Consider the following 15,838-nt stretch of genomic DNA (forward strand, 5'->3'; position numbering starts at 1 on the left):
AGCCCGATGGCTATCTGACGCAAGGCTGACGTCATCCAGGGATGCAGTTGATGGACGGCTCAGATTGTTTTGTGGAGATTCCATCGTCGGGTTGGGGTTGGGGTTTGGGCTGGGGCTGGGTGGATGGCCGAGTTGACCAGGAGCGAAGGAAGGAGTTGGCGACTCAGACGCGGTGGAAAATAACGGAGGCTTTTTTGGTGGCGGCGGCGGCGGTTATCGGTTGTAGAGAGTGGTCGTTGCTTTCGTCAGCGCAGAGGTTTGGATGTCTTTGAAGGAGGAGAAGGAGAAGGGGGAGGATGGGGATTGCGTGTCATGAATCTGAACCATTGATTTGCTCCACGACCGCCACATTTGAGGGTTGGGATCAGAAGTTGGATTTTAGCTAGCAAAAACCCATATGAAGAACTGAAAAGATAGAAACTTTATGAATCGGGTTGAAAAACAGAAGAAATATGAATTGGGTTTGCTCTGTCTTTTGATTTTATGCGATTTTTTGGGGGGATTGGTGTTGGTTTCTGGGTTTTGCTTTGCAATCTATTGCAAAATTGCAATGAAAATGAGCTGCAACTTGTACGTTATGTAGAGTTTAAATAATAGGAAGAATACTCCTTTTCCACCCTGGCTTTTGCATTTCTGATTTTGTCTGCCACTGTCATCCAAGTGGACTTTATTATGTTCATTATCATTATTCAAAGGAGAGACTAGATTCTCTAATCCGGGATTTATAGGGTATGGGTATATCGTTATGGTGACGTTTTATTTTAATAAAATACGAATGTGTATAACTTTTCGGATAATAACACGTGGCGCAACGAGAACGATTAAAAATCTTATCCGAAATTACAAATAAAATTATTTTGTATTATTTTATAAATAAAAAAATACTAATATTTTATTGCCTATTGCCAGGGAGAGGCCTCCCACATCGGAGATGCAAAAGGCAGTTACTGTTTATTAAGGGCAATTACTGTTCACTGGGTGGATTGAATAGTGAATTGCCTGGGGGGAGAGCTCCCACGCTGGAACTGCTCTGAGAACAAATTCAATTTTTATTCGGGGGAAGGTAAGCTGCTTGAGTTGGGTCATTTCATATCTCCTTTTTTCTTCATATTATTAATAAAATTTTATAGAGTGGGGACGGAAGGGGTTTCTGAGTGCAACGATCCTTTTTCTTTCAAGAGAACAAAGAACTAATCTAGCCAAATCCGTCTCTACCAAAAAAAAAAAAAATTACTGATCTAGCCTCTGTGGGCAACTACTCTCTCCTCCCTCACTTCCTAAGTTTACCTCCCTCCTCCCTTGCTTCCCAATTTCTACCTCTATCTGTCTCTTGCTTAGTTTAGTGCCTAGATAGATAGACAGAGAGATGGTGTATCATGATCTCTTACTTGGGCCAAGTCACATAATTTCAGGCAGAGTTTTGGACTCTCTTATGACCTCTTGATTGCTTAAAAAATAGAGGTGACAAACTAACCCATTAAATTATTAATGAATAACTATTAAGACCTGTTTAGTTTGATTTCACCATAATATTGTGGTGGGATTGGTAGTGGTAATGATTGTGTAATAGTTTCTGGTAAAATCAAATTAAAAGAGTATGAGACTCTTAATGATTACCCATTAAAAATCCAATAGGTTGATTTGCCACCTGTGCTAAGAAATATAATTCCAAATCTTAAGGAATCTCCATTGGTGAACAACTATATTCTTAGCCCTCCATGATTTTGTAGTGTGAAATTCACTTTTTTTTGTTGTTGAGAAATTATAGAAATGCACTCAATCGATAGTGCATGAAAATTTCTTGAAAGAAATTGGTCCCTAACTAACTAACTGAAAATATTCAAAACCGTGTTCGTGAAACGCGTAAAGGGAGGCCCTGCCCCTTTTTCTACTTTTGGGTCTGAAGCGCAAAAAATCTTTTTAATAATTATATTAAATTTCAAAATACAGGTCATCATAGGGACGCCACATTGGCATGAAAATTATTCTCGTACGAATAACATGATCAGCCACCTTCATACAAGTTTTTCTTGCTTACTTTCAGGAGTTCTCTTGTTACCTTCTAGTAGCATCGGAAAGACAGATTCCAAATCTTAGGCAATCTCCAATAGTGTGGACTATGTTCTTAGCCCTCTATGATTTTGTAGTGTGAAATAGAATTGTTTTTATTTTTTTTGGAGTTATAAAAAGGCACTTAATCGAAAGTGCCTGAAAATTTCTTTAAAGAAATTAGTCACTAACTGGGAATGTTCAAAATTTTGTACATAAAACATGTCAAATGAATGAGAAAGAGTTTATTTTATTTATTTAATTACAAGTGATATTCTACACTATCCATGTTAAGGGGAGGCAATATGGTTTGAATCTAAGACACATTGAGTTGAAGAGAAATGCCCTAACTATAAAGGCAATTCACCCCTTATTTTTCTCGCTTACTTTCAGGGTAAGTTCTAAACTCACATATGACCTCCCGATAGCCTCAAAAAAGGCAAATTTCAAATCTTAGGAAATCTCTAGTGAATGACTATATTCTCAACCCTCCATGATTTTGTAGTTTGAAAGCAGATTTTGTAGTGTGAAATTCGCTTGTTTTTTTCTAGAAATTATTATAAAAAAGTACTCAATAGAAAGTGCTTGAAAATTTCTTGAAAGATATTGGTCACTAGCTGGGAAAGTTTAAAACTTTGTATGTAAAACATGTAAACACGTCAATTGAATGAGAAAGAGTTCTGTTTTTTAGGGAGACTTTTGATGTGGTCCGTAACTACTAATGTTCTTTGACTGAAACCTTGGTGTTTTTTTAGTTTTTTTTATCAAAGTCTCTGACATTAATGATGTATTTCTATGTAGGTTATTGTAATTTTAAATTAAAAATTAAACTTTGTAGTTGCTTATATTAATGAGATTTTATATAAAACTCATAATTTAGGGGATTGAAAATATTAAAGAATAAATTATACTCTCCAATATATATTATTGGTATGTTGATCAAAACTAACCAAAAAATTTTTGTACCTAAACATGGGTACATTTTTTAAAAACACAAAAAATATATATATTAGGCTTAATAACATTATTAAAATTGTTTTTCATTAAACTTGACATGAATACATTCTCAAATCAACGAAATACAATGTAACTATATAAGCTTAAAAGATGGAATAGAAAAAAAAATGGATTTTATACAAAAAGGGGGCACATTTTATTAAAAAAATGGTACATTTTACATATAACAAATTGGTATATTTTACAATAGGTACATTTAAGATTAGAAAAAATAATAAAAAATAATATGAATGATTACAACTAATATTAAAAAATTGAAAATCTTTTATTAAAGAATTAACAGGTACAAATTTATTCTGATTTTTTTTTTAATTTTTAAAATGTTTTGAATTGAAAATTAATTAGGATTTAATAAGGGTGTGAGTATTAAACCCCTAAATCAATTACTAATTTTTTTTTAAAAAGGCTTAAATGTTAAAATGGTCGCTGTGTTTTAGTCATTGAGTCAATTTAGTCCATGTGTTTTCAATTTGGCCAATTTGGTCCTTATGTTTATCTCCGCTAACCAATTAAGCACATTTCCATCTAATTTCTGTTAAAAATTTATAAATTATTGTAAATTTATTTATAAAATTATAATTTATTTGATTGAAAATATTTTAAAATGAAATAAATTAAAAATTAAAAGAAAAATTATTCCCGTCCCGACTCCCCAAACTCCTCCCTAACATTACCCCCTCTCTTTTCTATGTCACAACTTTAATCATTTTTCAGATTGAAAGTTTTATCTCGTATACGTGTTATTTCTCATTGGTTTGCATTTTTGTTCAAAGAGAAAGAGTAATTATATCTCATGTGATTTTTCTTATGAATTTTTTAAAAGAGATCGATTGAAATGTACTTAATTGGCTAACAGAAACAAACACAATGACTAAATTAGCTAAATTGAAAACAAGGGGACTAAATTGGCCATATGGCTATAACACATAGACTATTTTGATATTTAAGCCTTAAAAAAAATTATGTAACGGACATGTAAATTAATTAATACAATATTAATGTTAGGGACTTTGATCAAAATCTGAAAACTGATAAGGTCTCAGTTAATAACATTAGTAACTAGGGACCGAATACTAATTTTTCCTTTTTTAATTACAAGAGATATATTACACTAATCTATACTAAGGGGATGCAGAAGAGTATAAATCCAAAACATAGTGAATTGAAGAAAAATGTCATAACCATAAGGGCAATCCACCATTTGTTTTTCTTGTAATCAGGCTAAACTCTAGTTCACTGAAGCCAATTTGGGAGGTGTGCGTTTTCTATCTCAAGGTTTGCTGGTTCATTTTCAAATGTTTTAGTTTGCTTTTATCTTTTATTGAAGAGTCTTGTACATTTGTCATGTGATCGTAACATCTTAGATTAATAATAAACGAACAAGTATGTAATCCCTACAATGACCCACCTGGTGTAGGTTAGCTGTCTTTGTGAATATTAAAATTCATTGGATGGTCAGCTGAACAAAGCTGAAACTAATGGATGGAACAAGAAACTTTGTACGTAAAGCGCGTAAGAGGGTGACTTGTGAGTTTTGACTAGTCAACTTTAATGAAAGTTATGAACTGAATAATGACAATGTGCCCTTATGTTGTCTTTCTTCATTGGTGTGAACGCGTAGAATTTGATTATTGCACAATGTTGGTTAACTTAGAAAAATTCTGAAATACATCAATGTATGACACACATTGTTAAAATTGTATACTTTACATTATTGTAAGGACTCGGCTGAATGTGTCGTCCTCTAGCACTAGGCAACTTCCTGGCATCAGGAGGAGTTGGATTCATTCTTATTTAACCTTTCTATCTTGGGAACTTTAACGAAAAGCTCCCGGTACTGTTTACTTTAACAAAAAACCACATTTTTACACTAAAAAATCAATCCTGATACTATTCACTTTACCCTTTATTTTATCGTAAAACTCAAAGTTTTCTTTTTAAATATTCCTTTCTTTCTTGAAGTACTCCATTAGGGATAATATTATAGCCTTTTATTCCGTTTGAACGCACATGGTTTCTGCAAGGAAAGGAACCAGGATTCTCTCCTGAGCATTCCCTAGGGATCCTAGGGATCCCGCAATCTTGTCTGTTCATTGTATATCGTGCGGTCAGTTTTCGTTAGGTACTATTCATATTTGAATTTTAAAATTTAAATTTTAAATGATTTCGGACCGCACGATACACGATGAACGGACATGATTGCGAGATCCCTAAGATCCCTAAGGAAATGCTCAGGAGAGAATCCTGGTTCAAGGAAAGTGCTGAGCAATTTCGTCTTTTTATTTTTTATGTTTCTTTTTTTGTCTAATCTCTCATACTTTTTCTTGGTCGTCGTTTGTGCTTATATTTTATTAAAAGATGCCTTACAGCCTACAGGATGGGTTTGGACTACTATCTAATCTCTAATGAGTTTTCAATTTTTGGATGGTAAAATCTGATTCTCTTTCTAATCATACACTCGCTTCGATCGCTTCATTCTCTTCTCTAAGAGAGAGAGAGAGAGAGAGAGATGGGGTTGATTGGGTTCATTCAAGTTTTCAACATCATCATCATCGCCATTGGGACTCTGTTGTACATGTGCTGCAGATCATTAACATTTTCTTCTTCGTCTTCTGCGGCAGATTCTGATGTTTCTGCTGCTGATTCTGCCGTTGATTCTACTGTTGTTGCTGCTGATGATGCTGCTGATATCCCCCGCCGTCGAGAAAAGTATGACGTGTTTATCAGCTTCCGAGGTGAGGACACCCGCAATACATTTACCAGCCATCTTCATGCTGCCCTACAGCAGAAGAACATTGAAACCTACATAGATAACAGACTTAAGAGAGGAGAAGCGATCGGACCTGCTCTTCTAAAGGCAATCAAGAAATCGACGCTTTGGGTGATCATTTTCTCACAAAAGTATGCTTCTTCCACATGGTGTTTGGAAGAACTAGTGCATATACTCAAATGCAACGACAGAGGCCAGTCTGTGATACCCATTTTTTACCATACCCATGCATCGGATGTACGAAAACAAAAAGGGAGTTATGAGGTTGCATTTGCTGAACACCAAAAACGTGTCAAGGACAGTATCGACAAGGTGCCCGAGTGGAAGGAGGCTTTGACTAATGCAGCCAATATAGCTGGGTTTCACCATTCTGAAAACACAGGGTAACAAACTAATTCTTTAACGTGTGTAAAATTATAAATTTTCTTTAAACTTTTGACGATTTGATTTGTGCTAGGATTTTGTAAGGTATATTTAAGACTAACTATTGCTTTCCTTCATAATCCTATATGCATATATACCAGGACGGATGCCGATTTAGTCAAGAAAGTTGTTGAGCATATTTGGACCAAATTGTGTCGCGAATCATCGTGCAATTTAAAGGGCCTTGTTGGAATTGAAAGTCGCATCGAGCAAATCGAATCGCTGTTAGGCATTCATTCAACGGACGCTTGCATCACTGTAGGTATTTGGGGAATGGGTGGTATTGGCAAGACCACCCTTGCTCAAGCCGTATTTCACAAACTCTCTTCTAAATTCAAAGGCGGTTGTTTTCTTGTAAATGTTAGGGAGAGAGAACAAAAAGATGGGCTAGAACACTTGCAAAATACACTTGTCCGTGAGATATTCAAGGAACAAAATTTATCCATAGGATCAACTCTTGTTCGAGATAGGCTCAGCCATACAAAGGTCCTCATTGTTCTTGATGATGTGAGTAGTTCAATGCAAATGGAAAGTCTAGCGGGCGAGCGTCTTCAGTATGGCACTGGAAGTAGAATCATTATCACAAGTAGAGACAAGGGCACACTTAGGCAAACTGTTGAAGAGGAAAAGATCTACGAGGTTAAGGGATTAAATCCGGATGATGCTCTTGAGCTCTTTTGTTTGTTTGCTTTCAAGAATAACAGTACTTGTAGAACAGATTATAAGGAGTTGGTGGAAAAGGCCGTGCATTATGCTGGACACGTTCCTTTAGCTCTTATAGTTTTGGGGTCCTTGTTCTTCAATCGCAAGAGCAAAGAAGACTGGGAAGATGAATTCAACAAATTAAAACGATTTCCCAGTGTAGATATCCAGAAAGTGTTGAGAATAAGTTATGATGGATTGGGAGAAAATGAGAAGGAGATATTTCTGGATATAGCATGTTTTCATAAAGGGGGGTATGTGGATGTGGTAAAACGAATGTTAGATGTTCGTGGATTCTTTGCGAAAACCGGAATTACAATTCTCATTGATTTGTCTCTCATATCAAAGGATTCAAAATGGGGAAGGGAAACCATAGAGATGCATGATTTGCTACAAGAAATGGGAAGGACAATTGTTCAGGAACAATGTAGTGAAGATCCTGGTAAACGGAAAAGGTTGTTCACTGATGAGGATGTATATCGTGTACTGAAGAGTAATACGGTAAAAAGCTAAATGCATTCAATTTCTTTCTTTTTATTTTTTTCTAGGTAAAAAAAAAAAAAAAAAAAAAAAAAAAAAAACTAACTTTAGATGATAACACATCAAAAGTAAAACTCCTTTATAATAAAGAAGTCCTATTCTTAGAAAAAAGTAATTTGATTATAGGAGGATACAATTATCTTGCATATTTTACTAGATACTTGCACATCATTACCATCGCAAAAACTCTTAAGATTATTCTATAACTTTGTAGAATTCTTTTTCCAAATGTGCATTATATTTTAACATGTTAAAAACATATATACTCACATTTAAACTTTGTTCTTATTGTCAGGAAACTCCAATTGTTCAAGCCATATTGGTTGATTGGCATAAGATTGAAGAGCGATCATTGAAACGTGCAGACTTCAAAGTGATGTCTAACCTAAAAATGCTAATTGTGGATAATTTTCAAATATTTGATCACAACAGAGACTGCAAATTAAACATGTCTCTAGATCTTCCTGATTCTCTTCGTTATATTTACTGGCCTGAATATCCATTGGAATCTTTGTCGGCAAACTTTTCTCCAGAAAATCTTGTTGAGCTTCATATGCCATATAGCAGAGTTAAGAAGCTTTGGAAAGAAGACCAGGTATGTCATATGCCTATTTTAATTCTTGTATAAAATGAAGTGTAGAAATAAAGTCACGCATATTAATTCTTGATATTTCTCTTTACTGTTGTTACAGAGACTTGTGAACTTAGAAGTGATTGATGTGGCGTGGTCTAAAAATCTAATTGAAGTTCCAAATCTCTCTAGAAGTCCAAAAATTGTGCACATAGATCTTCCTGGCTGTGACAAATTGGTTGAAATTCCTCGATATTTTCGAGATCTTGACAAGCTTATTCATATTGATCTTGGACACTGCACCAGCCTCAAGTATCTTTCAGAGATGGCAGGAAATATTAAATACTTAAATTTAGAAGGCAGTGGTATAAAGGAGTTGCCTGAATCAGTTTGGTCTAACGAACATATTTCTTACTTGGATATAAGTCACTGCAAAGACCTTCAGAAACTTCCAAGCAACAAGTGTAACTTGAAAGTCTCTGGTTGTTTTAAAGTAGATGGCTGCACATCTCTTGGTGAGTTTTCTGAGCTTCCCAGGGATATAAGTAAATTATCATTGGTTGGTTGCAAGAGACTTGTGAGTCTACCAACCAACATTTGTAAGTTGAAATGTCTAGAGGAACTCAATCTTTCTGAGTGCTCTAAACTTCAAAACTTCCCAGAGATCTTGGAGCCAATGGAACATTTGAAGTCCTTAAATTTAAGTTCAACAGCGATTGAAGAGCTACACTCATCAATCGAGTTTTTCCCTGCACTCAAAAGACTTACATTAAGTCATTGCCAAAGGCTTTCGAGTATCCCAAAGAGCATTTGTAAGTTGAAATATCTCGAGAAACTCAATCTCTCTTGTTGCTCTAAACTTGAAAACTTCCCAGAGATCTTGGAGCCAATGAAACATTTGGAGTACTTAAATTTAAGTGAAACATCAGTTCAAGAGCTACACTCATCAATCGAGTTTCTCCCTGCTCTAAAAAATATTGAGCTAAAAGGTTGCAAAAGGCTTTCAAGTATCCCAAAGAGCATTTGTAAGTTGAAATATCTCGAGGAACTCGATCTCTCTTACTGCTATGAACTCGAAAGCTTCCCAGAGATCTTGGAGCCAATGGAACATTTGAAGTCCTTAAATTTAAGGGGGACAGCGGTTAGAGAGCTACACTCATCAATCAAGTTTCTCCATGCGCTAAAAAGAATTGAGCTACAAGGTTGTGAAAGTCTTTCAAGTATCCCAAAGGGCATTTGTAAGTTGAAATATCTCGAGCGACTTGATCTCTCTGAGTGCTCTGAACTTGAAAACTTCCCAGAGATCATGGAGCCAATGGAACATTTGGAGTCCTTATATTTAAGTGGAACAACGGTTGAAGAGCTACACTCATCAATCGAGTTTCTCCCTGCTCTAAAAGAAATTCGACTAAGAGATTGCGAAAGGCTTTCAATTATTCCAAAGAGCATTTGTAAGTTGAAATATCTCAAGGGACTTGATCTTTCTAGGTGCTCTGAACTTGAAAACTTCCCAGAGATCATGGAGCCAATGGAACATTTGGAGTCCTTAAATTTAAGTGAAACAACGGTTGAAGAGCTACACTCATCAATCGAGTTTCTCCCTGCTCTCAAAGAAATTCGACTAAGAGATTGCAAAAGGTTTTCAAGTATCCCAAAGAGCATTTGTAAGTTGAAATATCTCGAGGAACTCGATCTCTCTTGTTGCTCTAAACTTGAAAACTTCCCAGAGATCTTAGAGCCAATGGAACATTTGAAGTCCTTAAATTTAAGTGCAACAATGGTTGAAGAGCTACACTCATCAATCAAGTTTCTCCCTGTGCTAAAAAAAGTTAAGCTAGGAGGTTGCAAAAGGCTTTCAAGTATCCCAAAGAGCATTTGTAAGTTGAAATATCTCGAGGAACTTGATCTCTCTTACTGCTATGAACTCGAAAACTTCCCAGAGATCTTGGAGCCAATGGAACATTTGGAGTTCTTAAATTTAAGTGGAACAGCGGTTGAAGAGCTACACTCATCAATCGAGTTTCTCTCTGCTCTCAAAGAAATTCGATTAAGAGATTGCAGAAGGCTTTCAAGTATCCCAAAGAGCATTTGTAAGTTGAAATATCTCGAGGAACTTGATCTCTCTTGCTGCTCTAAACTTGAAAACTTCCCAGAGATCTTGGAGCCAATGAAGCATTTGAAGTCCTTAAATTTAAGTGCAACAATGGTTAAAGAGCTACATTCATCAATCAAGTTTCTCCCTGCGCTCAAAAAAGTTAAGCTAAGAGGTTGCGAAAGGCTTTCAAGTATCCCAAAGAGCATTTGTAAGTTGAAATATCTCGAGGGACTCGATCTCTCTAGGTGCTTTGAACTTGAAAACTTCCCAGAGATCTTGGAGCCAATGGAACATTTGGGGTCCTTAAATTTAAGTGGAACAACAGTTGAAGAACTACACTCATCAATTGAGTTTCTCCCTGCTCTCAAAGAAATTCGACTAGGAGATTGCAAAAGGCTTTCAAGTATTCCAAAAAGCATTTGTAAGTTGAAATATCTTGAGGAACTCAATCTTTCTTGTTGCTCTAAACTTGAAAACTTCCCAGTGATCTTTGAGCCAATGGAACATTTAAAGTCCTTAAATTTAAGGGGAACAGCGATTAAAGAGCTACACTCATCAATCAAGTTTCTCCCCGCACTCAAAAAAATTGAGCTAGAAGGTTGCAAAAGGCTTTCAAGTATCCCAAGTAGCATTTGTAAATTGAAATATCTCGAGGAACTCAATCTCTCTTGTTGCTTTGAGCTAGAAAACTTCCCAGAGATTTTGGAGCCAATGGAACATTTGAAGTCCTTAAATTTAAGTGGAACAGCGGTTAAAGAGCTACCCTTATCAATCGAGTTTCTCCCTGCTCTCACATATATTCAACTATGTGGTTGCAAAAGGCTTTCAAGTATCCCAACGAGCATTTGTAAGTTGAAATATCTCAAGGAACTCGATCTCTCTTACTGTTCAGAACTTGAAAGCTTCCCAGAGATCTTGGAGCCAATGGAACATTTGGGGTCCTTAAATTTAAGTGGAACAACGGTTGAAGAACTACACTCATCAATTGAGTTTCTCCCTGCTCTCAAAGAAATTCGACTTAGAGATTGCAAAAGGCTTTCAAGTATTCCAAAAAGCATTTGTAAGTTGAAATATCTTGAGGAACTCGATCTCTCTTGTTGCTCTCAACTTGAAAACTTCCCAGAAAATTTGGAGCCAATGGAACATTTGAAATCCTTAAATTTGAGTGGAACAATAGTTACAGAGCTACACTCATTAATCAAGTTTCTCCCTGTGCTCAAAAGAATTCAACTACGTGGTTGCGAAAGGCTTTCAAGTATCCCAAAGAACATTTGTAAGTTCAAATATCTCGAGGAACTTGATCTCTCTTATTGCTCTCAGCTTGAAAACTTCCCAGAGATCTTGGAGCCAATGGAACATTTGAAGTCCTTAAATTTTAGTGGAACAGCAGTTAAAGAGTTACACTCATTAATCAAGTTTCTCCCTGCGCTCAAAAGAATTCAACTACGTGGTTGCGAAAGGCTTTCAAGTATCCCAAAGAGCATTTGTAAGCTGAAATATCTCGAGGAACTAGATCTCTCTTGCTGCTCTGAACTTGAAAACTTCCCAGAGATCATGGAGCCGATGGAACATTTGAAGTTCTTAAATTTAAGTGGAACAGCGGTTCAAGAGCTACACTCATCAATCAAGTTTCTCCCTGCGCTCAGAAGAATTCAACTACGAGCTTGCCAAAGTCTTTCAATTATGCCAAAGAACATTTGCAAGTTGAAATATCTTGTGGAACTCGATCTCTCTTATTGCTTTCAGCTTGAAAACTTCCCCGAGTTCTTGGAGCTAATGGAACATTTGAAGTCCTTAAATTTAAGTGGAACAGCTGTTAAAAAGCTACCCTCATCAATTGAGTTTCTGCTTGGGCTCAAAATAATTCAACTCCAAGGTTGCAAAAGGCTTTCAAGTATCCCAAAGAACATTTGTAAGTTGAAATATCTCGAGGAACTCAATCTCTCTTGTTGCTCTGAACTAGAAAACTTCCCAGAGATTTTGGAGCCAATGGAACATTTGAAGTCCTTAAATTTAAGTGGAACAGCGGTTAAAGAGCTACCCTTATCAATCGAGTTTCTCCCTGCTCTCACATATATTCAACTATGTGGTTGCAAAAAGCTTTCAAGTATCCCAAAGAGCATTTGTAAGTTGAAATATCTCAAGGAACTCGATCTCTCTTACTGTTCAGAACTTGAAAGCTTCCCAGAGATCATGGAGCCGATGGAACATTTGAAGTTCTTAAATTTAAGTGGAACAGCGGTTCAAGAGCTACACTCATCAATCGAGTTTCTCCTTGCTCTCAAAGAAATTCAACTACAAGATTGCAAAAGGCTTTCAAGTATTCCAAAGAGCATTTGTAAGTTGAAATATCTCGAGAAACTTGATCTCTCCTGCTGCTCTAAACTTGAAAACTTTCCAGAGATCTTGGAGCCAATGGAACATTTGAAGTCCTTAAATTTAAGTGAAACAACGGTTAAAGAGCTACACTCATCAATCGAGTTTCTCCCTGCTCTCAAAGAAATTCGACTAGGAGATTGCAAAAGGCTTCCAAGTAGCCAAGAGCAGATTGATGACTTGATAAAGGCTTACAACTATCACACAAAGCATTTGTAAGTTGAAATATCTCGAGGAACTTGATCTCTCTTATTGCTTTAAACTAGAACTTAGTGGCTGCCAGCACCTTGAGGATGCCCCAACAAGTATCTGCAGTTTAACCAATCTTAAGTGTCCACTTTGATTGCTGTCGGGAACTTGAAAAATTGCCTTCCAGCTCTGTTGGTTTTCTCTCTTTAGAAAAACTAAATCTCAGCTACAGCGGTATATTGGAAATCCCTAATGGTCTCGTTTGCTCAACCTTATTCCAATGTTTATCTCTTTCTGGAACCAAGATTAGGAGCATAGCTGCAAGCATCAAACAAGCTTCTCGGTTGTCTGTACTCGGTTTAGTCGGCTGCCAGCGGCTTCAATTTTTACCAGAGCTACCAGTGCTATGTACTGTTAAAGCTCACGACTGCAAGTTGCTGAAGATAGTGTCAAGTTTAAGGACAGCCCTCATGTTGGATGAAGCACATATTAGAACTATGCAAGTGGGAACTACTGCGCCATCAGAGTGCCATCCTTGGCCTTTGGTTATTTTTGTATGTGCGGGAAAAGAAATCCCAAATATGTTCCGCTATCAAAATGAGGGATTTTCAGTAAACATCAAGCTTCGTCAGATTGGTTTCAAACAGGTTCATTGGTCTTCTCTCTTTTTACTGTTGTTTCTGGGATTCGAAGCCGGTTTTGCTTGGTAAGAGCTAATTTCAATGTCAAATTCATGGGTGAAAGCCATAAAATGTTCACTATTACGAGCAACATCACGTGTATGTGTGGAATGAGGTCTTCAGAAATGAAGAGGTAGCAAAAAATGCTCCCCTGATGTTTACAAACTTGCCAATGAAGCCTCTGTTAAATTCTGCCCATGATGGAGAACTTGCTTCTTCCCAAACGAAGGTGGAAAGTTGTGGTATATGCCCGTTGTATGCCGAAGATGCTAAGAAATTCAAATTTGATCATGTCTTCATGTCGAGGGAACCAAAAGTAGAAGAAGAACAAGACAGGATGATGATTCCGAAGGTGGTGGATCAAGAAATGAGGATGAAACCTGTGGATCAAGTGATTGAGTCTGAAGCAAATAAAAGTGATGATCATGGGTCTAAAGCCAGTGGAGCTGAAGATAATTCAGACTTTTATTCTGACAATCTTAAGCATCATTATCCAATAGAATTAGGAAAAATCTTATGGCAAATTTGTACTTTGATAACTTAGTTGTTTATACAAGAAATAAAGACAGGCAAATAGGCAAGACTTTTATTATTTTTGTATCGTTTACATATTATAAAGCGCAAGTTATGGACACATGCGTCGTATCCTATTTGTTATCTTTAAAACTTGATTTACAAGTCCAGCGGCACCTTGGAAGTCGCCATTATATCATAAACTTAGACATTATTCAATACGCCAGTCCAAGGGCAAATTAAAAGTCTCACGACCAAGTGCAATAGTTTGAACATTCGACACTACAAAAAAGACGCGATAGTTCGATGGCTGAACTGCAATGAGCAAAAAAATATGGTGACCCGTTTGGACTAGCACTGGCAAAATTCAGTGTTCTTGTGTTAACCAAACAAGGATCAGCAAAATAATTTCCATTAGAGAGGGTAAAATATTACAGCAAATTAAGGCCCAAAAAAGAAGGGAACAGCCCCAGTTTAATAACACAACCATCAAATTTGTAATAACAATAAAACTATAGGAGTCTTCGCTTCAATAAGACTAGGAACATTCCAAAATTAACGAGAAAAATTATACGTCGTGCAACAAGCTAAAGAAAAAAGAACGAAGTAAAAGCGAGATACATATAAGGAAATGAAATACAAAAGATACATGACAAGCTCTGATTTCAAAGCATCAAACACAAAGCCCGTCCCACCCACAATAGAAAGGCTTGGAACGGAGAATAGCAGACACAAAAACAAAGCAGAACAATTACCCGGTTAAAATCCACTCCAACGATCAGTCTTTTCTCGGAGTCTCCATAGATGTTCGGAAAGGCCCTGAAGACCCAAATGGGTCCGAGTCTCTTCTTGGAGTTTGACCGTCGAATGGTGTCCTAAATGGAGAAGACCCAAATGCGTCTGAGTCTCCACTAGGAGTTTGACTGTCGAATGATGTCCAGATTCTCTTCTTGGAGTTTGACTGTCCAGTGACGTCCGAAACAGCCCTGAAGATCCGAAGGGGTTCGAGTCTCTTTTTGGAGTTTGACTATCCAGCAATGACCTAAACGGCGCCGACGAGCCAAAAGGGTCTGGGATGTCATCAAATGTTGCAAAACCATGACCCTGATCAAAATCTCTACTGGCGCATAGAATCAAATTTTCCAAGTGTTTATGGTTGAGGAAAAAATCCAATATTGTGTGCTTCTGAACGAATCAAACCTAGAGAAGGTGTCAAATGAAGGTTCTAAACCATCCTTGTACCTTGGCAGTGAATATCCTGAATTGAAGGCTGAGAGTAGTCTGCTAGGACCAGAATTGTCGAATGTAAAAGGGCAGCTCTTCTGGGGAAAGCCACCTCCTTGTGATGACCCGGTCCTGATGGGGTTGAGGCCGAACTCCCCAGGGCCAGAAAAGTAGTGATCCTTATTACTCTCCTGATCCATATCATGCATCACACATGATTAAGAGCAGTTACAGCACAATTCAGCATGCCAGCAATAACAACAAATATAAAACAACAGAAACAAAAAGCTTGAAAGTGATAACATGTTATTAGAAAAGAAAATTCTCATGGGGTGAGGCATTGCGAATCGCCTTTCTTTGCAAGAATAGTGATGGTATTACTCTTAAAGCACTTGAAAAATACCATGGCTGCAATGAAAAAAAAAAAGGAAAGACAAAGCATAAGGTGGGATGGGATGGCAAGAAAAAAAAAGATTGCTTCACTAAAGCAAAAGACATACGAGACAAACCTTGTGAGCGTTAAAGAATGACGACGACAAAGTCACAACAACAAGAAGAAATCAGCTACAAAAAGCTTGAGCAGCATAACAAAGAGGACAGCTACAAGATGGTCCTTCAAAGCACGCTACAGTATCAAAGAAAACCAAAGTGCTAAGCAATCTCACTACGCAACCCAGTAATGATTACGC

General features: G+C 36.9%; 2 protein-coding genes across 25 annotated transcripts; one reads left to right on the plus strand and one right to left on the minus strand.

Annotated features, from left to right (window-relative positions):
- The first annotated feature begins 5,420 nt into the window (after positions 1-5,420).
- On the plus strand, positions 5,421-14,044 carry LOC126623706 (disease resistance protein RPV1-like). 24 transcript variants are annotated; one of them, XM_050292665.1, is made up of 6 exons: positions 5,421-6,219; positions 6,361-7,462; positions 7,797-8,096; positions 8,194-9,347; positions 9,561-9,710; positions 9,924-14,044. In XM_050292665.1, the coding sequence occupies exons 1-6, from the start codon at positions 5,576-5,578 to the stop codon at positions 12,760-12,762; spliced, it is 6,189 nt and encodes a 2,062-aa protein (XP_050148622.1). In that variant the 5' UTR covers positions 5,421-5,575; the 3' UTR covers positions 12,763-14,044. The 24 variants fall into 24 exon arrangements, with proteins under 24 accessions (XP_050148622.1, XP_050148623.1, XP_050148630.1 ...); XM_050292666.1 differs by having other exon boundaries at positions 5,422-6,219; positions 9,561-11,617; positions 12,044-14,044; XM_050292673.1 differs by having other exon boundaries at positions 5,422-6,219; positions 9,561-11,404; positions 12,044-14,044.
- Positions 14,045-14,331: 287 nt separating this feature from the next.
- LOC126623822 (uncharacterized) lies at positions 14,332-15,515 on the minus strand. Its single transcript, XM_050292799.1, has 2 exons — positions 15,168-15,515; positions 14,332-14,995 (listed from the first exon to the last, which is right to left on the minus strand). Exons 1-2 carry the CDS (start codon positions 15,352-15,354, stop codon positions 14,685-14,687), a joined length of 498 nt encoding a protein of 165 aa, XP_050148756.1. The 5' UTR covers positions 15,355-15,515; the 3' UTR covers positions 14,332-14,684.
- Positions 15,516-15,838: the final 323 nt, after the last annotated feature.

This window comes from Malus sylvestris, chromosome 5 (genome assembly GCF_916048215.2).
Source record: "Malus sylvestris chromosome 5, drMalSylv7.2, whole genome shotgun sequence".
Taxonomy (NCBI): Eukaryota; Viridiplantae; Streptophyta; class Magnoliopsida; order Rosales; family Rosaceae; genus Malus; species Malus sylvestris.

Bases quoted from the DNA above. Each gene is read 5' to 3' on its own strand.
- LOC126623822 (XM_050292799.1), bottom strand. From the start codon at position 15,354: ATGATATGGATCAGGAGAGTAATAAGGATCACTACTTTTCTGGCCCTG. The intron at 14,996-15,167 runs GTACAAGGATGG...ATGACATCCCAG, and splicing joins TCAGGATATTCACTGCCAAG to ACCCTTTTGGCTCGTCGGCG.
- LOC126623706 (XM_050292663.1), top strand. From the start codon at position 5,576: ATGGGGTTGATTGGGTTCATTCAAGTTTTCAACATCATCATCATCGCC. The intron at 7,463-7,796 runs GTAAAAAGCTAA...TCTTATTGTCAG, and splicing joins GTGTACTGAAGAGTAATACG to GAAACTCCAATTGTTCAAGC. The intron at 9,348-9,560 runs GTGCTCTGAACT...TGATCTTTCTAG, and splicing joins GAGCGACTTGATCTCTCTGA to GTGCTCTGAACTTGAAAACT.